A 24,046-nucleotide genomic window follows, 5' to 3' on the forward strand; every position below is an offset into this window, starting at 1 on the left:
CCACTCACCTCAGCCTCCCAAAGGCGCGGGATTACAGGCTGAGCCATCGAGCCCGGCCCATCATCTTTTATAAAAGCAAAAGGATAGTATGCTTTGGACTAGTGCCTACTAGTAATATACCACAGAGATAATTCCACATATTATTTCCAGAACATTACAGAAATATGATATGAACAACTTTTCTTTGTAATTGCCCATTGTCCTATTATTGCTTCTCATTGAGTCATGCATATTCAACAGTGATCCATCATCTACGAGTCAAAATATGGTTATTAAATTATTCAATTTATTTTAAAATTGTGATTCCTACAGTATATTTTAGAATACAAAATTATAGTATGGTATTGAACTGATCTAGTATCTAATGGGTGCACAGAGGGTGTTTCAATGAAATTGAACTGAGCTTCAATGTATTATTAACCTAATATGCAGAAGATTCAAATCTACCTTCTGCCTCCTTTTCTGCTTGTATGCAGACAAAGGATAAAACCTTTTCCAATTTCCTTAACTAAGCATGTTCTTATGTAAAAAATTGGTGGCATCTGTGTTCTATTTTATTTTAGGATTTAAAATAATATTCTATTGTAATTAGTATATCATCAAATAAGCGTGAGATATTTATCTTTCTCTGGCACTGATGTTTAAATGCAAACATATTTTTATGGTATCTTTGATGCCAAGATATTGGGATTTCCTTGGGTTTAATGAGTATTCTAAAAGGGGTAATTGGAAAGGTCTATATATAACAAGGTGTAAAGATCCTGCAAGACCGGGGTCCCCAACCCCCATGTCATGACCGGTCCATGGCCTGTTAGGAACCTGGCTGTACAGCAGGTGGTAAGCTGCTTCGGGGGTCGAGGGGAGCCAGCGAAGCCTCATCCATATTTGCAGCTGCTCCCCATCTCTGGCATTACTGCTGAAGCTCCACCACTGTCAGGCCAGCAGTGGCATTAGAGCCTCATAGGAGCACAAATCCTATTGTGAACTGTGCATGTAAGGGATCTGTTGTGTTCTCTGTATGAGAATCTAATGCCTGATGATGTGAAGTGGAGCTTAGGCACTGGTGCTATATATTTCGTTATACATTACAATGCAATGATACTAGAAATAAAGGGCACAATAAATGTAATGCTCTTGAATCATCCAGAAACCACCCCCCACCTCCAGTCCATGGAAAAATTGTCATCTACAAAACGGGTCCCTGATGCACCAAACTGCTGCCATAAGACAAAGAAAAGGGAACCCTGGAAGGAACATCATGTTTGTTATAGGATCTGAGTTTTTTAAAAAATTTTTAATTTGGAAGATGTGGGGTACAATTCAGGGTTAGGTATACAAATGCTCATTATGCAGGTACCCTTTTTGATGAGGTGTGCTCCCACCTTCCCTGGCAGTTTCCTACTACTGCCATGGATCTGGGTTTTTATGAAGACAGCAGAGAGGGCAGAATTGAGAATGATTTGAAAAACAAGAGCAACAACTAAACACTGGAAGTTGTTGGTAGGGTTGTGAAGTTAATGCCAACAAGATACCTTTGTTCAGTCTGAATCAGCTTGGTAGCATCAGACCCAGTTTAGCCCATTTCAGGTCCATGAATCCTGTCCCCTGCACCCCTCCCCCATCTTCAGTTATCAGCATCAGTTATTCCTCAAATCTGCACAGAGTTGCCTGAAAAAACCCATGTAAAATACAAAATATCATACCTGACACTTAGCAGTGTCCCAGTATATGATAGTTACCAGTTTCATTATTATTACTATCATATTATCATCATTATTATTATAACTACTAATGTCACATGTCACTAGAATTGGCATTTCCCATTGGTTTGCCAAGTTTGATGTAAACCCATTTTATACTTAAGTAGATGTCTCTTTTCATAATAAACCTTTGAAATAACTGCATCAGACATATAACTGACTCCAGTAAAACTGCCTCTTTCTGAGAAGCAATGTCATTTTAATACCTATTAACCAAGATACTCAATTTCTAAAAACATAATAGGTCAGTTCAAAGGGGCTTAGACTAATATATATGAAAGGGGACCTAAAAAAGCTGGAATTTATTTGTAAAAAATTGTTATTTATTCTGACATGTTTAAACTTCAGTCACCTTCAAAGTACTCTCTGTTTTATGTAATACACCTATCAAGATGCTATTTCCACAGCTCAAAACACTTTTTTAACTTGTCAATTTTGATGCCTGTTGCTTTTTGTTTCACTCTTCCACACTGGCAAAATGTTTTCACTTGAGGACTTTTTCATTCGGCGAAACAAAAAAAGTTGCTCAGGTGAGATCGGGTGAATAGGGAGGGTGAGGCATGGGGGTCATGAGTTTTTGGGTCAAAAACTGCTGAACACTCAGTGCAGGGTGGAAAGGTGCGTTATCATGGTAGAAGAGCCAGTTACCTGATTGCCACAACTCGGGGAATGTTTCTTCTGCAAATCATGATACAGTCTTCTCAAAGCTTCCAGATAAAAACTTTGGTTGACTGATACAGAGAAACAAATTTCAAGTATACTACAAGGGGCCCACCTTCCACAAAAAGATAATTCCATTTTTGGGGGTCCCCCCTCATAGAGCTACTAAGAAAAAATATATGCTCTTAATCCTTGGGGGAAAATATTAAAACATTTTATGAATACAAACGGTATTAAAACTATTAGCTCTCTCTAATCTAATAAATCTAAGTGACTTTATGTAGTAAAAAATCATTATTTGTATAACAAGGTAAGGTTCTTAAACATTATACTTACATTTTAGTGACTTTAGATACTATGATCCTAAGAGTTTTAAAAAAATACATTGTGTATATAATTTATTTTATCTCATATACCTATAAAACATGAGTTAATTGAATAGTAATGTGCAAAATGTTAGATTTCAGGAAAACATTTGGAGTTGTGATTTACACTGATGAAAAATTAAATCTCCCAATTAGTAAGATTTTGATACTGACCTTCCTGGAAATTCCTTGGTTCAGACATTGGAATCTGGGTCCTATCCAGCTCACTAATACGGTAAAGATCATCAAATTCCCCCCAGCGTGTCATTCTGAAAAGTAATAAATCTTATAAATGACATTAATTCCTTTCATATTAAGACATGTGATGGCTTTCAGATCTACAATATTAATACAGTACAACGTGTGGTCATCTGTAGGTGAATATAACATCCAAAGTTAAGACAATTTTTATGATATTATTAAAATTATATTCATGCCAGAGTGGTCAGCATGTGTATTAACTACCCACTGTATTTTTTGAGTATATCTTGTCATTTTGACAAAATAGTTCTGTTACACACTGAAACAGCAGTTATACAGATTCTGTAAAACATACATCCAAATGGAATTGGTAGAAACCAACATGGACAATTGTTAATAAAGATGTTTTACAATACTCTTATGAGAGTTAAGATATAACACAATGTTTACATACATAAAATATAATACATATTGGCATTCATCCTGCTGGTATGTATTGAGTACCTAAATTTTGTAAGATAGTGGCTCCAAAATAATAAGATATGACATCTGTGTTTAAGGTTTTTGACTACTGTTAAGAAAATGCAGTTTACAAAGGAGAAAAATGTATGAGAAACTTTTTTGCGGGAAAATTATTATTTCATACAGAATACCAGAAATTTTCAATGCATCCTAGAGCTCAGACTAAATAAACCTGACAAATGCTTATTTTTACAGCAGGCCTTCACTTATTTTCATTTTATTTATCTGGCTTTAAACAAGTTATTTAACTTCTCTATGCCTCAGTGTTCTCATCTGTAAAATGGAGATGATAATAGTATGAGCCAGGTTAGGGTTGTTGTCAGGATTCAAAGAATTAATTTGTATAAAATTCTGGAAACAGTGCTCTGCACTTAGTAAGTACTTGATATGCATTTAAAACCTATAATTATCCTCATCTTTATCATCATCATCATCACCATCATCACCCTCATCTGTTTCCACCTCATACATGATGGGCCAGGACCACTAGGGATCCAAGGTATTCCTGGATCTCTCTAGGCAAATGGACACTATTATCTAGGGATAACTTACACAATGTCTATTTTCATTATGACCAAAAAATATTCACCTATAGGAAATGTATGATGTTAACTCTAACCAAATGTCACTGTTGGCAACGAAAAATAATTAATTAATACTAATAGTAGTGAATATGAAAAATTCATCCTCTTTACTTTTGCATTCTTTTGAAGTCTTTTCGTAGTTATATAATTTCAGTCTCACAATAGCCTTATAAAGTAGAGAAGGTAATCCTAATACACAGTATTTGTTAATTTCCGGCAAACTCTACTATCCCGAACATAGCCAATCAAATGTCATAAAGTCCAACTATAGGTAATAATATTAACTCAAAGGAGAATGACTAGGTCCTGACTCAGAATCTAATTACTTTTGTGGCAAATAAAATTATCCATTTCCCCCAATCTATAGCAGACTACTAAAAAGGGGACGGGTATAATTCTCATTGAAGGAGGGTTAGCAAATGGAAAAGACTATAATATCAATGGAAAATAGAAAGTAAAAATGCAAAGCAACCTGCTGCTATTTCCTGTGGGGGAAGATAATCCCTAAGAATGTCAGACAAATTCTTGATGACCCTGGCAGATATAACAGCTGCCCCTACTTTGTTACAGCTTAGAGATGCCACACAAATAGAGGGCCAAACATGGCTCAATATATGCAGCATTTGGTCACATTTCCTCCATACCATCTACAGCAGAAAATACTAGTTTTCAGCTCTAGATTATGTAATTTGAAGTATCACACCATAGAACTGTCACATGACTAAGTTAGAGGGCAGTTATCCAGAGTTTTCAGAGAATTGGTTAGAAATTCATGTGATACCAAATTGTTTAACTTGCCCAAACACGGGACTGTTTGTGTTGCCCCGATCAAACTTCAGGATGAATACCATTTGCAAATTGAAACTGTGGGGGAGGTTTTCTAAAGAGTTGCAAACTAAAAAGGAGGTAGAAATTTGATAGACAAATAGCCACTTCCTTATCAAGATCGTAAGAAAAAAACCAATGTGACTGCCATTATTCAAATGCACACCTGTCCAGTTTCTGCTCTTTATGTCATTCTGCCACGACTTATCCAAAATATGCAAAAGTTGACTTTGGAAAGATATTAAAAACAGAAAGGAAAAATAGTGTAAGCAAACAATCTTAATGAGGCTGTTTTTTTTTTTTAATGAAAAATTTCCAAAACACTTGGACCAGATATGAGAGATCAACATAATGTCCATAAAATTGTTTCCATAAGGGATACTAAAAGGGCAGAGCTCAAACAACCAGATTTATTTTTAAGCTCCTACCACTCCCATTAAGCTGATACCTCCTCAGTGTGACTCATTTCAAACACAATTAAAACAAACTAACATGACAAGACTGATGATTCTCTCAAAGGGGGACCTGAAAGATGCAAGACTGCAGCCTTTCCTGAAGATGAACATGTAATTTCTACATCATTTATTTCAATTCTCCCCCTGGAGATATCAAATCTGTGATCCTGCAAAAAGCAGAGGTATAAATTCTACCCACAGATGCCCAGTGTGAGAAAAGTAACAGGGAAAAGATGTAAGAGTAAGGGAAAAGTTCATTTCTTTACACAATTTAATTTAAGGCTCAGATTTCACACATCTGTTACTTCAGGGGTGGCAATCAGACTGAGGATGTCTAGGATTGGATCGAAATAGTGCCTTAGATGGTTGGGCACCCCATTAGAGAACCAGAGGTCAGGGAAATGCCATTTCAAATAATGTTGTACCATTGGGTACAGTGGTTCAAGCTTGTAATCCCAGCACTTTGGGAGGCGGAGATGAGAGGATTGCCTGAGTCCCGGGGTGCGAGACCCACATGGGCAACTTGGCGAGACCTTGACTCCACACACACACACACACACACACACACACACACACACACAAATAGCTGGGTGTGGTGGCTCTTGCCTGTGGATCCAGCTACTTGGAAGTCTGAGGTGGAAGGATTGCCTGAGCCCAGCAGGTCAAGGCTACAGTGGCTGTGAGCGTGCCACTGCACTCCAACCTGGGCAACAGAGTGAGACTCTGACTCAAAAAAAAAAAATCAAATAATGTTGTACCTTCCTGCCTGAGTGTTCAGCTGGTTTCTAGAAAATATTCTTGGCAATTAATCACAACTGAATCTAATATTGTTCCTGAGTGAGAGTGTGTGTGTGTGTGTGTGTGTGTGTGTGTGCGCGCGTGTGGTGTGAGTCTGTGTATGCACGAGTGGGATCTTTTTTTCCCAAATCTTGCCAATCAGAAACCTGATTAACTGCACAGGTAGTAATGTTATTCTGGTAAAGGACAAGCCAAGAAAGGTTTCTAGGTCATTCCCACCTTTAAATAAAAGGAGACAATTGCTGATTGCTTCACGGCAATTTTTATTTTTTTAAGTTGCAGTCTCACTTCATTGCCCAGGTTGGACTGCAGTGACATGCTCACGGTCCCACCCCAGCATTTATCTGCTGGGCTCAGGCGACCCTTCAGCCTCAGTCTTCCAAAGTAACCAGAACTACAGGTGCGCGCTACCATGTCCAGCTAACTTTTTTTTATTTATTGTAGAGACCGACAAGGTCTCACCATGTTGCCTAGGTAGATCTTGAACCCGCAGACTCAGGCAATCCTCTCGCCTCAGCCTCCCAAAGTGCTGGGATTATAGGCTTGAGTCACCATGCCCAGCTCACAGCAATGTTTTAATAAACAACACAAAATGCAAATGGATTCTATAAAAAGTATCATGAGGATACTATTTTATAGTCTGCTGCAATATATGGAGAAGCATCACTACTACCTTGTTCACCAGGGGTTTTGAAACTCATTCAAAAATTCAGAATTGCTAGCAGCAAGTGTTTTAAATTTGAAAAATTAAAAAATCTTGGTTGATAATAATATATTGTATGCTTTAAAACAGCTAAAGGAGAGGATTTTTAAAAAATGTTTGCACCACAAAGAAATGATAAATATTTGCGGTGACGAATAAGCTAGTTAGCTTGTTTTGCTCATTCTACAATGTATACATGGATAAAACCATCACATGGTACTCCATAACCATACATAATTATTATTTGTCAGTTAAAAATAAAATAAAACTTTAAGATATCTTGGAATGCCCATTCCAAGATAATAATAATGTGATAGTACAAGCACCCTACTTCATCTCTTTGACATCTTCGTTTAATGCTTTATACTTACTATGTGATCATGAATCAAAAAATTAAAATGCGCCAAAAGGAGTTGGCTGCTTAAAGAACCTGGCAATGGCTTCTTAGGTAGCTAATATTGTGAATTTATACCTTGTACCATTTTTTTTTTTTGAGTCAGAGTCTCACTGTCGCCCAGGCTGGAATGCAGTGTCATGCTCACGCCACTGCAGCCTCGAACTTCTGGGCTCAGGTGATCCTTTTGCCTCAGCCTTCCGAGTCACTGGAAGTACAAGCATGAGCCACCATGCTTGGCTAATTTTTTGATTTATTATAGAGATGAGCTCTTGCCAAGTTGCCCAGGCTGGTCTTGGGATTACAGGCATGAGCCACACACCTGGCACTTGTATCATTTTATAAAATCAGGGCCATGTGTAATTTCTTCTTTTTCATGATGCTCCTGGTCACTTAGAATCATGTAACCCATCAGTCATAGGGTACCCAAAGTGAAAGATGCAGGGCTTCCTCAGGCTGCCTGAGGCTGCAGACCCCCTTCTGTCCTTCCCTAAACACTGACCCCTAAACTCATCGGCAATTCTTATCTTGGATGAAGACCAGTCACAAGATACAGGAAGACAGAGTTGTCCTAACAAAGCAAAGGTAATGTAACCACAAGCTTCTGAGGGCTTCACTCTATGCTATATTTTGAAGTCCCTTTTTGTGCCAGGCACACAGCTGGGCACTGGGATGCAAAGACAAAGAAGACACATTCCCTCCTATTGAGAAGTTCAGGAAGGGGGAGACAGGTGTACACAAATGCAATTGACCACATACTCTGAAAGTGGCAGAGAAAAGTTGTCACTGCATCTAGTGTAGGCCAAGGGATCAAAAACAGCTTTCTGGTGAACATGTGATCCGACCTGAGTCTTAATGGATTGATTGAAGAGAGTCAGCAGATGAATGTTAAGAAGCAAGTAGACTTCCAGGCAGAGAGTCAGGAAAGTAAGAAACCTCATGACTATGTGTAGGAAATTACAAAACACTCAGCACTGCTGGAGCATAATGTTTGGAAAATGTTGGCAAGGTGAAAATCATGGTGTGACTTAAACATTTTATCCACAGGAAAAGCGGACTTCCCTTAAGATGATATCCGGTTTTCCTTAGTTGTGGCCAAAGAGTGGATTGGGAAAATTGTCCTCTCCTCTGATAGAACTCTAACTCATCTAAAAAATGGATTAGGTCAGATGTGGTGGCTCAGCTTGTAATTCCAGCACTTAGGAAAGCCAAGGCAGGAGGTCCAGGAGTTCAAGACCAGCCTGGGAAACATAGCAAGATCCCATCTCTATGCTAGGAGTGGTGGCATGTGCCCTTAATCCCAGCTACTTGGGAGGCCAAGGCAGAAAGATCTCCTGAGCCCAGGAGGTTGAGACTGTGGTAAACTGTGATTGCATCTCTACACTCCAGTCTGGGCAACAGAGTGAGAACCTGATTCAAAAATGAAAATAAAGATAAAAGATAAAAATAGATGGGGGGATGAGTCGTATGAAAAGAAGACTTGCTATCTCAATGTATATACAAAGAAGTTAGGGGTTAAAAAGAGAAGTCAGGGACTAAAAAGAAAGAGATAAGGAAGGGAGGGAGGGAGGAAGAAACTTTCAAAGGTATGATTCCTGTTGGGAATATTTATTATTTTTCTAAAAATTATGAGGGATAATGAAAAACATCAGCTCCACTTGGATATTCAAGGTACAGTTGTATAAACCCACACATGGAACTGTTTTGTGCACTTATTTAACTTCAAATGTGCTTTGTGGTGTTCTGTTGAAAGGATCAGGACAATCAGATGGAGCATAATGACGTCTGCCTTCCAGAAAGCAGGAAGAGCCCATTGTTCCAAGGAGAGGAGAAATTTAAATGGTATCCCCTTGTTTTGGAGACCAGGCCAGGGCTAGTCAAATTTTGCATTTACATTTTGTCTTTTCCCATGGAGGGTGGTCTCCAGGAGAGAAGCAACACAGTGAGATAAGCGCACGGGCTTGGGAGCCCCTGGAACTAAGGTCCAATTCGGTGCTGCTACTACATTTTAGCAGGGTATCTTGCACAAATGACTAACCTTGAATAGCCTTGGTTTCTGAACACCTGCTTCATGGAGTTGCTGGGGGATTAAATGAAATCGTGTATTCGCGTTTATACACAAGCATAAGCTTCCCTTTTTAAGAGTACATACAATAAAAGTAGAAAGAAGATCATCTTCTAAGGAGTTAAAGACATGCAAGATAACTTACCCCTTGCTGGAAAAGACGTCTAGTGACTTTGTAGTAAAAGAAGGAATTTGTTTTTCATCTTGTATTTTCAGCTGTATAGGTCGTTTTACTCCCCAGAAAATGTCCAGCATTCCTTCAACAATTGGTTTCCCATCTTCAGTCTAAGGAAGAAACCCCCCAAATTGTTTTTGTATTATTTCCAGAAGGTATATATTTTAACTGAAGATGTATGCATTAAGTTCAGAAGAAATCTTAATAAGTTAAAAAGGAACTTCAGGGGAGACTGTTTAGCTCCTCAATAATCTATAAAATAATTCTATTTTTAAAACATTCTTTTATTTTTGAACACAGCTATGCCCAGCAAACTAAGTCATAACAATAAGGGAATGTCCACCAGGGGACACAATATGCTAAAATGTTTTCTGAACTCTATGATCCTTCAATTAAATGGAATTGTATTTTATTTTATTTTGTTTTGAGTTGGAGTCTCACTCTGTTGCCCAGACTGGAGTGCAGTGGTCGTTCCTGGCCACCACAGCCTTGACCTGCTGGGCTCCAGCAATCCTCCCGTCTCAGCCTTCCAAGTAGCTGGAACTACAGACGCGCACAACCACACTCGGCTAATTTTTTTGATTTTTTGTAGAGATGAGGTCTCGCCAAGTTGCCCAGGTGAGTCTCAAACCCGCAGGCTCAGGCAATCCACTCACCTCGGCCTCCCAAAGCGCTGGGATTAAAGGCTGAGCCACCAAGTTTTAATTCTCTAATTCTGTTTAATATAAAATGAAAGCAGATTTTAAAGCTTTGCTGAAAACTAGAAATCAGAAAACACAGATATTCAGAGACTTAGAGGCTGTTTTCTCATTTGTGAAATTTAACTCATAAAGTTATTATGCAAAACAAGTAAAATAATGTATGTGAAAACACTGTAAAATGCAAAACATATAGAAATATTTTTGCAAAATCAATAGCGTTTGAAGAATTTCTTTTAAATTGGAAATATGGTAGTATAACCAAAGAAGGAATGCTATGCAGGCAAAGAAGAATTAGCAAATATGGACTGAACATTTACTTATTCTGTGGATATAAAGAAATATTAAGGCCAAAGTACGTTCCCATAGAGCTTATTTTATGTAGAAATATCTATTTCTTCTTCTACATGGAAAAACCCTTTTCTATTGTCAAAGGAATATGTTACAGAAATTTTGGAAAACATAAAAACTAACAAGTCATATGGCAAACATCCAATAAGTATTAAAACATCTATTAACTACTATTATTATGAAAAATCATTTGCTAGACAAAATTTAAAAACTCAGTTCTTATTTGGGATTATAATGAAAATTCCAGACCCTGGAATTAGACAGACCTGTATTCAAATCTTGAGTCTGCCACTTTCTAGCTGTGTGCCTTTGGACAAATTGCTGACCATCTTTAAGCCTGGGCTTCCTCTTCTGAAAAATGGACATTATAATAATCTCTCATTTATAGTACCTGACATTCAATAGTTTCTCAATAAATACTGCTGCTTATTATTTCTTTGTATGATAAATGTACTTGGAATCACTTCTGAAACAAAAATTTTGCTCTTTCTTCCACATTTGAGTTTACATTTCAGATTACTAAGAGGTTAAGATAACCAACCAGTTGTTTTCTACAACCAAACATGATTTGTTATTTGCAATGGCAGTACATGGTGTGGATTCTATAGTTTAGCTATTGATGTATAACATTGTTTCTTTGCCTAATTAGATTCCAATGAATCCTTTACATTAAATACTCAGGATAACAGCTCTTCTGAAATGATTTAATTCTCGTTTTCAAGAAGAAATACTCCATCTATTATTAGACAATGCTTCTTTTTATATAAAGAATTTCAGGATACTTTCTAGTATCAGAAAACATCTTCTTAGAGATTAACTAAATAAATCATTCAGGAAGGCTTTTTTATATTCTCTAGTTACATTGTCTAAGTCCCTAGGCCTCTTCTTTTCTGATCTACACTCATTTCTTTGGTCATCTCAAGGATGTTTGTATACCGTCTCTAAACTAACAGCTCCTTGCTGGTCATGGTAGTTCATGCCTGTAATCCCAGCACTTGGGAGACTGGGATGAGAGGATTGCTTGAGTCCAGGAGTTCAACACAGCAAGACCATGTCTTTAAGAAAATCAGAAAATTGTCTCATGCTTGTAGTCCCACCTCCTTAGAAGGCTGAAGTGGAAGGATCACTTGAGCCCAGGAGATGGAGGTTGCGTGAGCTGTGATCATGCCACTGCACTTCAGCTTGGACAACAGAGCAAGACCTTGCCTCAAAAAAATAAAAATAAAATAAACTAACAATTCCAAACTTGATATCTCTAGCCCAGACCTTGTCCCTGAACTCTAGTTGTCAAACTGCCTACTTGACCTCAAACTTAGTATGTTCCTAATGTAAACTTTTGATCTTTCTGGCATAAATATTTCCCTCTCTCATTCTTCCCCATCTTAGTAAACAGCATCCTCATTCCTCCAGTTGCTTAGGTCAAGAATTTTAGAGCTGCTTTTCATCTTTCTTTTGCACCTAACACTCAATGCATTGACAAGTCCTGTCAGCCCTACCTTAAATCGATATACCTGATATGGGAATATCAAGTCCCCCACTACCGTTCTGATCCAACCTATTGCAATTGTTAGCCTCGATTAGTGTAATCGTTTTCTATCTGGCTTCCTTCATTCTTCCCTTATCCTTCTATATATTCCTGGTAGCTATAGAAATCCTTTAAAAATGTAAGTGGCTTCCCATCTTTTTAAGTGCAAACTATGAATACATAGCTTCATGATCATCTGTCTACAAGACCCCTACCTACGCTGGCATCTTCCTCTTCTCAGTTATCACTCTCACTTCAATTATCTGCTACTTTCCCATTCTCACAGGATCCCTACCAGACAGGTCCCTGCTGTGCCTCCATTACACCAGTTAGGCTCAAAACCTTTATTCAGGCTGCTGTCTCTGCTTGGAAGGCGTGCCCTATACAGACTTCTGCATGATTCATGCTCTCACATTTCAGTCTTGGATCAAAAACTCTATTCCCCATCCTTCCTGGGTTCCTGAGCACCCTTCCCCGCTTTGCTGTTCTTCACAGTCCTTCTCACCATCTGACATATTCTACACATTTTTCTTCTTTGTTTCTTGTTTGTCCAGGTAAAATGTGAACAGCAAGTAAACAAGACATTCTGGCTCATTTCTTCATTGCTATATCTCCAGCTGATGGTGTTTGGCACATGGTAGACACACAATAAATATTTGTTTAATTACCTGATTAGGTAATTAATCAGAGATGAACAAAGCTATATACTGTCATCTATGGACTGCTCCTTGTAACAGTGTCTATCACTCCTTACTAAGTTAGAAGATATGGAAAATTTTGGATTACAATTTTATTGACCAATGTATAAAAATTAAGTAACTAAGCTATCTAATAGCCTCACTTGGCATGTCGCTTCATATCGTTTTCAAAAATTATATAAGATATAAGCTTATTTTTACTTAAAAAATTAAATAAATTATGCATGGAAAATAGAGCATTGATGGACAGAATTGGAAAATACATGCTTCAACTTAAATGTTCATAGCACCAAACTCAAACATTTTCCTAAAGGATATGATTTATGTAAAAACTGTTGAATTCAGGTTTTAATCATCATTTTCCTAAAGTTTTGATCTTTTCCAAAATGTTGTATTTTTAGAATTACATATATTAAAAATCTAAGACATAGGACAGCATTGAAATCATTTAAAATTAGCCCATTTCTTTATAAATTATTGGGTCATTTCCTTCAGCATATTATTAAATTTGGGACAGTAACTGAAATACTCAATTGAATTAAACCATTTAAGCTTAGTAGTAAGGGCCAGAGTGCTTTGTAAATCTCTGTTCAGACTGCAGATTTAAGCCAAATCATAGTGGCTTAAAGACCGTGCTGTGCCATCAAATTTGAAGACTTAAATCAGGAGTAGAAAATTCTCATGTTTCCTTTGGGTGGGAAGATATTGTAAATATATGAAGTGATCCCCATCAGAATACAAGACTGAATAGAGAGATCTGTAGATAATGAAACATTTTAATTAAAAAGAACAAAGAAGGAGGAAGAAGAAAGGAGGAAGGAGGAAGAAGAAAAGAGGAAGAAGGAGGAAGAAGGAAGAGGAGGTGAGGAGGAGAAGGAGGAGGGGAGGAAGAAGAAGACGGCCACCTTGTATAATAGTCTGACAACTGCACCTTTAAAAATGCTTTCCAGCTTCAGGACTTTTCTGACTTGTTTCTTTGACATTTTAAAATTTGTTATTATTATAATATAGTGTACATTTATTGGAATCCAACTCATTCATTTTAACAGCCAAATCAAGCTCGATGTTACAGATACATCATGGTTTATCTGAATGAGCTTCCACTGGTAGAGATTCAAAATATCTTCAAATTTTCTCCATCACAAATGATGTCACGACGAATGAACATCATTGAATACACATTCTGGTACATTTCTAAGAAGTAGTGTGATAGATTTCAAGTGAAATTGTCAAAAGATATTCATACTCCTTTTTTGAAAATTATTTTTAAATGCATTTCTATCCCCAAAATGCTTAGCAAGTCACAGATGTCTCAGGCCTGGAATCTTATAGTCTAAAAAAAATCATAATCAAGTTAAACATTCACCTATTTCTCCCATATCAAACTGCATTACATTTCTTCAATGGGCTTACCTGTGCATATACAATATGCAGATTTTTCTGGTTCTCATAAAAAATGTTATAAGTCTTCAATAAATAATTAAGTTGTTCCCTAAAAAAAAAGTTCAGTTACAATCAGTTTTAGACTTTTTAATAGTAAAAGGCGGTAACAGTACTTTCAGTTCATAAAGGTCTGAGATAGAAAGAAATGGTTCAATGGAATCTTTACTATCTGTCACTTTAACTTAATGTATGTCATCGCAAATCTTGAAGGCACTAATTCATAAGTAAATAACCAAAGAAGCCAACATGATGAAGGCAAGGGTGGTGAGGAGAGTGTTCTGTAGCAGGAGGCAACCACAAAATAGAAAATTGGCTTCAGGTTTTTTTGTTGTTGTTCTGCAATATTAACCAACCTAAATCAAGTACTAGTGTGTATCTGACACTGTGCTTCCCTCTGGAATTCAGCAATGGTTCAAGAATGGTCTCTGTGCTTGGCATTTTGGGAAGCCAAGGCGAGAGAATTACTTGAGTCCAGGAGTTCGAGACCAGCCTAGGCAATATAGTGAGATCTCTTTCCTACATATAAACATAAAATAAAAAAATTAACCCGGGGTGGTGGCACATGCCTGTAACCCCAGCTACTTGGGAGGCTGAGGTGGAAGGATCATCTGAGCCCAGGAGGTCAAGGCTCTGGTGAGCAATGATTGTGTCACTGCCTTCCAGTATGGGTGACAGAGGGAGGCAAAAAAAAGTAAGAATGGTCGTTGCTCCTGAGTTGCCTCACCCTTAGTGGCAGGTGGCCTCTAGAGTGGGAACACTGTTTCCTGCCACTCCTCCATCATCTGCCCTTCCCTCTGTGTCTTGGGGTGCCTATCCTTTCTCACCTGGATCATTGCTACATCCTGCTAAAAGCCCCCCTTTGTCTCTTGCCTATTTCTCAGCAGCAGAAACTAATTTAAGGCAAACCTGACCATCTCTCTCCTTTGATCAGATCTCTCCAATACCTTTCCATTATTCAGATTAAAAGCCAACATCCTTACAATGACTTGAAGGTCTGAATGCCATCTGGTCTTCTGCTGCCTCTTCCATCTCGTTTCCTCCTTTAATGTTCCCTGGATATTCCAGGCACACACCCATCTCAAGGCCTTTGTACTTACTGATCTCTCTGCCCAGAATGATCTTCCCCAACCTTTCACATTGCCAGCTCATTCATTTTCTTGAATTGTCATCACAAGTCACCTTCTCAAGAAGTCCTTCCTGATCACCCAATCTAAAAGTTCACCCTCTCCCAACATTTCACATCTTACTTTCCTCCTTTACCTTCCCCTGAGTCACCATCTAACCATCCATGTATTTACTTATTTAGCTTATGTTTTGTCTCCTCCACTAGAATATAGCTCCATGAGTATTAGGGTGTTTACATGTTTTGTTCACACCATATTCTGTGCTGGAAGAGTACTTGACACGTAGTAGAAACTCAGCAATTTCTGGGTGAGTGAAATTATCAGAAAATTCTCATTTCTAAAAATAAATAACAAAGGGTAAGAGCTTTTTTATATAAATAATATTATGAAAAAAGGCCCATGATATTAAAATTCCAAGTATTTCAATTGCTAAAATTCCTTTGACCTTCACTATCTGTCTCCCTCTCTTAAGGCTGTTGGCTCCAGGTGGGCAGGGAGTTTGGTCTATTTTATTCATTCCTGTGCTCCTGGAGCTTAGAGCAGAAACTTGCTCATGGTAGGTTCTTATTCAATAAATACTTACTGAGTATTGAATGACAGAATTTATATCTATTGAGTTAAACATGCTTGAAATCATGTAAACATATTTTTTCACTAGATTTTTTTTCACTTGTAAATTTCAATATGCACATTTCCAAGGATCAATATATTCCATGTAACTACCATCAAAAATATTCTATAGAAGTTCTCCATGGCATTGTTCCATTTCCCAACTGGATTATTGTAAATTTTTAATGCTAATGAACGTGTTTAAAGATCATTGAGCACGTTGATTTTGTTGCCTTGAGATCATGGCTATGAGATATTTCCTAAAAACTGCACAACTGGTAAAGAACATGAACACTTTTACAGCTCTCATTATTTAGTGTCAGAAAACCAAACAGAAATTTCGGGGTCACTTAGCATGCAATTCCTGATATGCTGAGCTATGAGAGTTGTTATGAGAGCATTTGGAGCTTTATATAATATCATTTCCTCAGTCTGCATTTCTGATAAAATTGCATTATGTGATATGATATAAGTAGCCTTCAAAGTATTTACCTCAGGACCACACACAGTTGGAAAATGTTTGTGTACATGAAGAGAGTCTGACTTAATCTTCTTCAACTGAAATAAGTCTCCAAATGACCCAGGAAATTGGCAAACTGTGGTCCCAGGCTGCCTGTTTTGTAAATAAAGTTTTATTGAAAGATAGATACACTAATTGACTTTCTTGTTGTCTATAGCTGCTTTCTCACTTTAACTGCAGAGTTGAGTAGATGTGACAGCAACCATATGGATCACAAAGCCTAAAAGACTTGTAGCCCGGCCCTTTGCAGAGAAAATCTTTCCACAATCCATTTTGCTGGACACTGCAGAAATCTTCCATCCTTTTCTCATCATATGAAGGATCTTTTGTGATCAAGTGTGGAAGAAAGTGAGAGCTCAGTAAACTAAAGTATTATAGCAAAATTAGGTAAGTTAATGGTACAATAGCAAGTAAGAAATTAGAAAAGAAGATTTAGAAGTTATGTGAACAAACTTAAGCAATGGTAAATGCGTTCCTTTTTTGGTAAAGATGAGGTCTTGCTATGTTGCCTAGGCTGACCTCAAGCAATCCTCTTGGCTTGGTCTCCCAAAGTGCCAGGATTCCAGGTGTGAGACACCATGATCAGTCAGTTCTAAATATTTCTTTTGATTGCATGTACCTTATCAGAGGAACATTTGCAGATGATTCATTTATGTACTTGATGAAGCAAGGGGTCTAATATAACCTTTAGAATGAAATGTTAGCGTGTAACATTCTAATTTGACTTGTTGGTATTAGGAGAACAAGAAGCTGACGAATTATTGTCAAGTGTGGAAAGAAGTGGAGAGAAGCAATGGGGCATGTGAACATCCTGAAGGCGAAGAACTTCAAATACACAGTAGATATTGCTAAAAAACAAATCTTACTAATTTGTAAACAATTGATAAAATTGGGAGTAGGTGAATGGGGGAGTTCTTTAGCAGGTTCTGAAAGGGGATGAAGCAGTCCATATGAGCTTGAACGTGACTGGTCAGGGCTCCTTTCTAGGACAGAAATTCATACCAAGGACAAATATCTGGGAGTGAAATCAAAATTTAGCAGAATATAGACAGTAGGGGAAAAAAGAAATAAAGTAGTGTAGGAAACAATACCAGGAAAATTCAGAAAGTGAGTAATTATATTTTTGAACATTTTAAGAAAAATAACAACAAAAATCCCAGAAAAAGAGACTCTGAGAAGCTAGAAAAGCTGTTGTGTACCTTGCCTTCTACTAAGGTTCAGGATGAAATAAATTCATATAAAAATGAGCAGTGAGTACAAATTTTGGTCAAGTACATTCAAAGTTATTATTTTAAAAAGTGAGAATAAAAATAAGAAGAATATCTTTAAAGACAATGAAAGTATGTCACAGAAACAAGCCTAGAAAACTATAATGTATAACTTCAAAATGAACAAAAAGACATTTGGAAAATAATACATGACCTGAAAGAACAATATAAAATAGAATTAGAAAAAAATCAGAAAGGAAACACCAAACTCAGTAAATAATCAGAAATAAAATTTAAAATTTATTTTTAAATGAAGACTGAGCTAAATATGAGGAATACAAAACTGAGTGTTTTTAAAAAGAAATAAGAAAAGCAATAAAATAAATCAAGTGAAGGTGACAAATATTGAGATGGGCAAAGAATAATCAATAAGCAGACAGTGGGATCTTTGTAAAATAAAATAAAGCAAGGGAGCAAAACAGATATCAAATACAATTTAAGAAATTTTTACTGAATTTAAAAATAATATTTAAAGCTATATAGTAAAAATATACTATATACCTGAAAATATCAACCCAATGACTAACATCAATGCTACTCTAAAAAAAAAAATCACAGTTTGAAGAAAAAAAATCCTTTGAGCATCTAGACAAAATGAGCAAGTGGTTTAGAAGACAAAGAAAATTAGATTATCATTATGCATTTGACAGAAATGCTATATGCCGTAAGAAAATGGAATATTTTTTTATACGATTTTAATATACTCAAGAAAAAAATGTGAGGTGAAGATTTTATATCCAATAAGACCGACTCCAAAGTATAAAAGATGCAATGTATAATCAACAAGAAAGAAATCAGTGAATATTGTTTACATGGTTCTTCCTTAAAATACATTACACTGTGAACTTCAGACCACCTAAAGAACTAGAGAGACATTTACATAAATACTGGTGGTGAGCATTAAGTGTGTAGTTATTTGTGGGACTAAAACTAAATGAAGACAAAGGGCATAGTATGTAGAACTGTGTATATATGCTGCGACATTATAGATATAATACAACTATTTTTAAAAGGGAGAAAATGGATAAAGCATATGCAATAAATTATTGAACTATTTTAAATGATCATGTTACAGTTGTAATATTTGTATTGTCATTGTTATTCTGATACTGTTGGGGGGTATATTATAAAATAAAGGAAATACATTAAAAAAAGCAAGATGAGATCTTGCTATGTTGCCTAGGCTGGCCTCAAGCAATCCTCCTGCCTTAACCTCCCAAAGTGCTGGGATTCCAGGTTTGATCCATCACCACCAATCAGTTCTAAATATTTCTTTTGATTCCTTATCAGAGGAACTTTTGAAGATGATGAGTTTATGTACCTGATGAAGCAAGGGGTCTGACATAACTTTGAGAATGAAATGTTAGTGTGTAACATTCTAATTTGACTTGTTGGCATTAGGGGAACAAGAAACTGAATAATTATTGTCAAAAGGACCATCTGCCTCTGTTCTCATTCCACCCCCTCACAGAAGGCCTGCACCAATGTTCACTATTCATACACACCAGAGTTGCTGTGTGGGCACAGGCAAAAGGCCTCAGTAATCCTTGGAGGGTGGGTAAGAGCTTCAAGGAATACATGCTGCCTACAGTGAAACTGTGGTGGTGGGGGGGGGAAGAATTAAACAAGAAGAGCATGAAGAGTTTACCAGGCAAAGGAGACAACATTCACAAGGACAGTAGCTATTTCTATAGATTGTGGAAAAAACTCAAAGTTGAGATTCTGCAAATATAGCGTGTAAAATGGAGAGTGGTGAGAAACTAATGTGCCCATGAAACATTTTAAGGAACTTAGTATTCACTCTGCAGGTAATGGGCAGCTATTGAAGATTCTAAGCAGGAGAAAGGCATGATGATACTAAAGACCACTAGGTAGAGTGTGGAAGACAGATGTAAGCCCAAGACAACATGGAGGCAGCAAGTTGAGTGAGATCATTGCAACACTAGTGGGGTAGAGGTGCAGGAACGAGATGATGCTTCACGGAAAGGTAGGAGAACCTGATGCCCAAAAAAGAGACCTAAACAAACTAGTAAATGTCTGGTTTAGAAGATTCAAAGGCAATCACTCAAGTGCTTTCTGAGCAGTCCTTAGTCAGTAAGGGGATACTGATTTAATATTCACTATGACCTGACAGCAATAATTATAATAGAAAGCTTTTAGGGTCCACCTCAATGTTACATACATATGGACCTCCTCCAAAATAAGAAAACAAAATCTATGTCCTTTTTGCCTTCCATCCCCAAAGAGTTTTCCACCAAGTGTAGACCCGACAGTTTAGTGTAGACTGTTCAATGACCTTTTTAAAGCTTTAAAATGGGTAGTATGAAATGGATCCTATGTCCAGTCTTCCAGTTTACAAACTTGTAATGTCTAGAGCCACAGGGATGCCCTAGAAACAGACACAGTGTTCAAGTATACTTTATATGTGAGACACAAGAAACTGACTTTCTAGGAAAAGGTTTTGGCTTTTTGAACACAAAATACTGCTTTACAATATATAATGACGATATTTTTAAACATCATCACGTAGTATTTAACAAGAATGGTGTTTTCACTAAACTGAGGAATGCCAAATGTCCCTACAAACTGGACTTCTAGCTAAATGAACATCTAAATCATAAGCTTCCCTAGGATGGAAGCCAGCACCCAGCCACACAGGCACTGCAGGGAGAGGAACCTCCTTGCTGATGGACTCCTTGGATTCTTCATCACAGCGCTGGAAGAGAGCTATCCAGGGTGAGAGGGACCTTGGGGGTGGTGTGCAAGGGGAGAGGGGTGCTGAGGAAATCCCAGGATTCTTTTCCTTTAAGGCTCTGGCTTGGTCTTAATGAGTAATAGTGGACCAGCGTGAGCTGTTCAATGCTTAGGTGTACTTTGTACTTTGTGGCCTGAATTGCAGCTGTTCAACAGATGGGAATTACCCCCCATTCTGACGTCTGCCATGAATAATGAACTTAGCAAGAAATGAGTTCCTTAATCTTATCAGGCTGCTTTGCTGGCTGGAAGAAACAATTTTTATTTGACTTTATAAACTAACGTGCACAGACGCAGTACAGGATGACGGGCGGAAGTGAATTATGCCTTGCATCCTTAGAATGAATGTTAAATATTAGTTGTACTAAGAGTTTTTCCTTGTTTTAATAATGATTTACATCATAAATAAATGGCTATCCTATTCCTTTCCTGAAAGCCAAAGAACTGTTCTACTCTTTACAAAGTGACTCTTACAATTTGGACCCACTAAGGGCAAAGCAAAAATAGTGTTGTACTCTGTAACTCAACACAAGCTTCAGGGACTTTCACGTGGTATGGATGAACTTCAGAGGAAAACACAGCCCAGCGTAGCAGCCTAAGGCGTAGCTGGCCTTTGGCCACGCTTGGCTGTGCCTCCCGAGTTTGTGTTATTTCTGCCTCTTAAAGTCTTGCTGAAAAATATTTACAGTTCAAATCAGGCAGCCACTGAGTTGCATTATGACAGCAGCATTAGGAAGAACGTTCTGCGGTGTGTGTTGCCACATTTTAGAGCTGAAACCTTAAACATTTCACACAGATGAAAAGCTGACGCAGATGAAAAACACTAACTTGTTCTCTTGCGCATTTTGTTTTTTCCCACTGATTTTTTTTATAATGGCAAATTTTAGTAGTGAGATTATTTAACAATTTCATATGTCAGGTTCAAAAAGTTGAACTTAAAAATTTATGTTTTTATAACAGAAGTATGAATTAAACATGTAAAGGTAATGTAAATTGATTATTTGTTGGGAATTCAGGTTATGGTGTTTATTTCATATATTGTAATTCTGTACATTTTACAAATTCTATATAAGTGTATAATATATTCATGTTTTTTCATAATTTGGAATCCATAGAAACATAATATAAACTCTTGTATGTTTTTGGAAAGATAGAATCAGAAAATACAAGGACACAGAATATAATTAAATAAAGCTTTTTCATTAAGCCATTTGCCAAGACAGACTATCATTCCCTATTACTTATGTCCGCAAACAGGGACAGAATTCTCTGAATTCACTTTATCCTCTGTTACTATCCACTTGAGCCCTAACATTTATTTTTATTTTTTAATTTTTTTAATTTAAAATTTTTTTTATTTATTTTATGTATTTATTTTATTTTATTTTTATTTTTTTGAGTTGGAGTCTCACTCAGTCGCCCAGACTGGAGTGCAGTAGCCGCTCCCATCCACCGTAGCCTCGACCTGCTGGAGCCCTAAAATTTAAGTTGCAAACTTCAACCCCTCTTTCATAAGCAGTCATGGTTCCAGGTCTTCTTGCCTTGGCCTCCTCCCCTGGCTCACATGATGAAGAAAGAATGCCTTTCAACCTTTGCATAGAGACCCTCCTCAGCCAGCAAAGTAGGTTATTCACATTTCCATTGCAAATGAAGGGATTGGGTTCCAAAGTCTGAAAACTGAGAAGTAGTGGAGAGGTAGGCTATCTTGATTGAAGTAAAAATGCAAACTTCAAATTATCAGGAAGCTTCAAATTCTGTGTAACTCCTCTGATTTCAAAGCCCTGGGGATGGGGCAGGTACAGATGCCAAAGGGGCCACCCCTTTTGAAGAGAAAAGATTTCTATCTTTTCTAGCAACTCTGCTAGAGTATCATTAATCAATACTGGCGATCAGGATGGTAGAACCTGTGATCTGTTTGCTCTGGTCTTCCCAACAGTTCTATCCTTAGATCTTCTTCAGTGCTCCTTCTTCAGTGCTGACAACTGACAAGAAAAAGTATCTGGGAGTTTCACAAATATCTATTGGTGATCTAATCAATAAGGTAATATAATCACATTTGTCTCACTCCCAGCACATAAGTACCCTCTTGGCTGTTTGTGGTCATTTTGTAACTTTTGTATTTTCTGGGACATTCATTTTTTCATGATTGTCCCTTAAAAAACAAATGACCCTGGAGCTATTAGGACATAGAAATATCAGCTTCTCTTGGATTCTCCGCTCCTAGACTCAGGGAGGAGCAAAAAGGTTAAAGATTAAGAATTCATTTCACAATATTACAAAAACAAAAAAAACAAAGTTAGGGCGAGTCGGTAGATACAAAAAGAAAACATTCATAATATTTCTTTTTATTTTCTTTCTTTCTTTTTTATTTTATTTTATTTTAGGAAAGCAGGATTTACTGAGAGGACAGAAAAGCTCCAAGAGTGAGATGGTACCTGAGGGGGTTGCCTTTTTTTTTTTTGAGTTGGAGTCTCACTCTGTCACCCAGGCTGGAATGCAGTGGTACACTCAGGGTTACCCCAGCATTGACCTACTGGGTTCCAGAGATTTTCCTGCCTCTGTCTTCCAAGTAGCTGGATGTCTGGCTAATTTTTTATTTACTGTGGAGATGAGGTTTCACCACATTGCCCAGGCTGGTCTCGAACCCATGGGTTCAGGTAATCCTCTCGCCTTGGCCTCCCAAAGTGCTGGGATTACAGGCTTGAGCCACTGCCCCCAGCCCACTCAAAATATTTCAACTGAAAAGTTTCCCATTTGAGAAGGGTTTTGGTGACTCAGAACAGTGTTACTAGATGTTACTTAATGTGGAAATGAGAACAAAAAGGGACAAAGAAGACTTGCTCATGTTTTCAACACAGTCCTTCTGAAGAAAGCAGTATTGTACTCTAAATCTGATATCTGCTTATGGTGGAAAGTGATTGGATTTTGGACTTTCTGGGGGTTGGCTATAGAGATGAAAGAATGGAGCAATTAGGTTGGTACCCAGCTCACATCTGGGTCTTGCTTCTCATGTGTCCATGATCTAGTCTTGCATTTCATACTTTTCAGATACAAGCTTTATTGATTTTTTTAAAAAGCCATTTGAAAAGTAAACACAGGTGTGCCGCATAACATCAACTCATTACCGGAGCACATTCAAGCTTGCTATAAAATAACACCTTTTGTAGGAACATTTGGGCTTGCCTAGCATGTCTACCTTGACTTCACAGTCTGATGCCCCTTGTTCCCTTGGGAGGGGGAACGGATCTATCTATTCTACTTAGTGGGATCTTTCACTTATTTTATTGATATGTCTTTCAGCCTCCTGGGCCTTTGGGATTATTACTTAGAGGGCCTGAATCACAACAAGTGGCCAATGAGTCTCAGGGCCCTCAACATGAGTGTGAGCTAGAGACAGGGCCTTTCCTGACACTCTTACACCCCCTGACTTGTATTCTGCTCCTTCAGTAACACCACAACTTTTGCCACTGATTCACTTGACAGTTGACAAAAAATACTGGGCACTCTCTATTCTCCACACTATATCCAGAGTGTGCAGAACGTTTCTAA

General features: G+C 37.5%; 1 protein-coding gene across 3 annotated transcripts in view; it reads right to left on the minus strand.

Annotated features, from left to right (window-relative positions):
• RASSF6 (Ras association domain family member 6) overlaps window positions 1-24,046 on the minus strand; it is a 41,976-nt gene that overhangs the window by 11,698 nt on the left and 6,232 nt on the right. For 2 of the 3 annotated variants that reach the window (XM_008052936.2, XM_008052934.2), the window contains exons 2-4: window positions 14,193-14,271; window positions 9,478-9,617; window positions 2,960-3,054 (exon numbers count right to left, since the gene is read on the minus strand). In XM_008052936.2, the coding sequence (XP_008051127.1) occupies window positions 2,960-3,054; window positions 9,478-9,617; window positions 14,193-14,271 (314 nt within the window). The remainder of the gene's footprint in view (window positions 1-2,959; window positions 3,055-9,477; window positions 9,618-14,192; window positions 14,272-24,046) is intronic. The other variant, XM_008052935.1, reaches the window with a different exon arrangement.

Source organism: Carlito syrichta, unplaced genomic scaffold (genome assembly GCF_000164805.1).
Source record: "Carlito syrichta isolate Samal-C Ts95f unplaced genomic scaffold, Tarsius_syrichta-2.0.1 Scaffold287690, whole genome shotgun sequence".
NCBI lineage: Eukaryota > Metazoa > Chordata > Mammalia > Primates > Tarsiidae > Carlito > Carlito syrichta.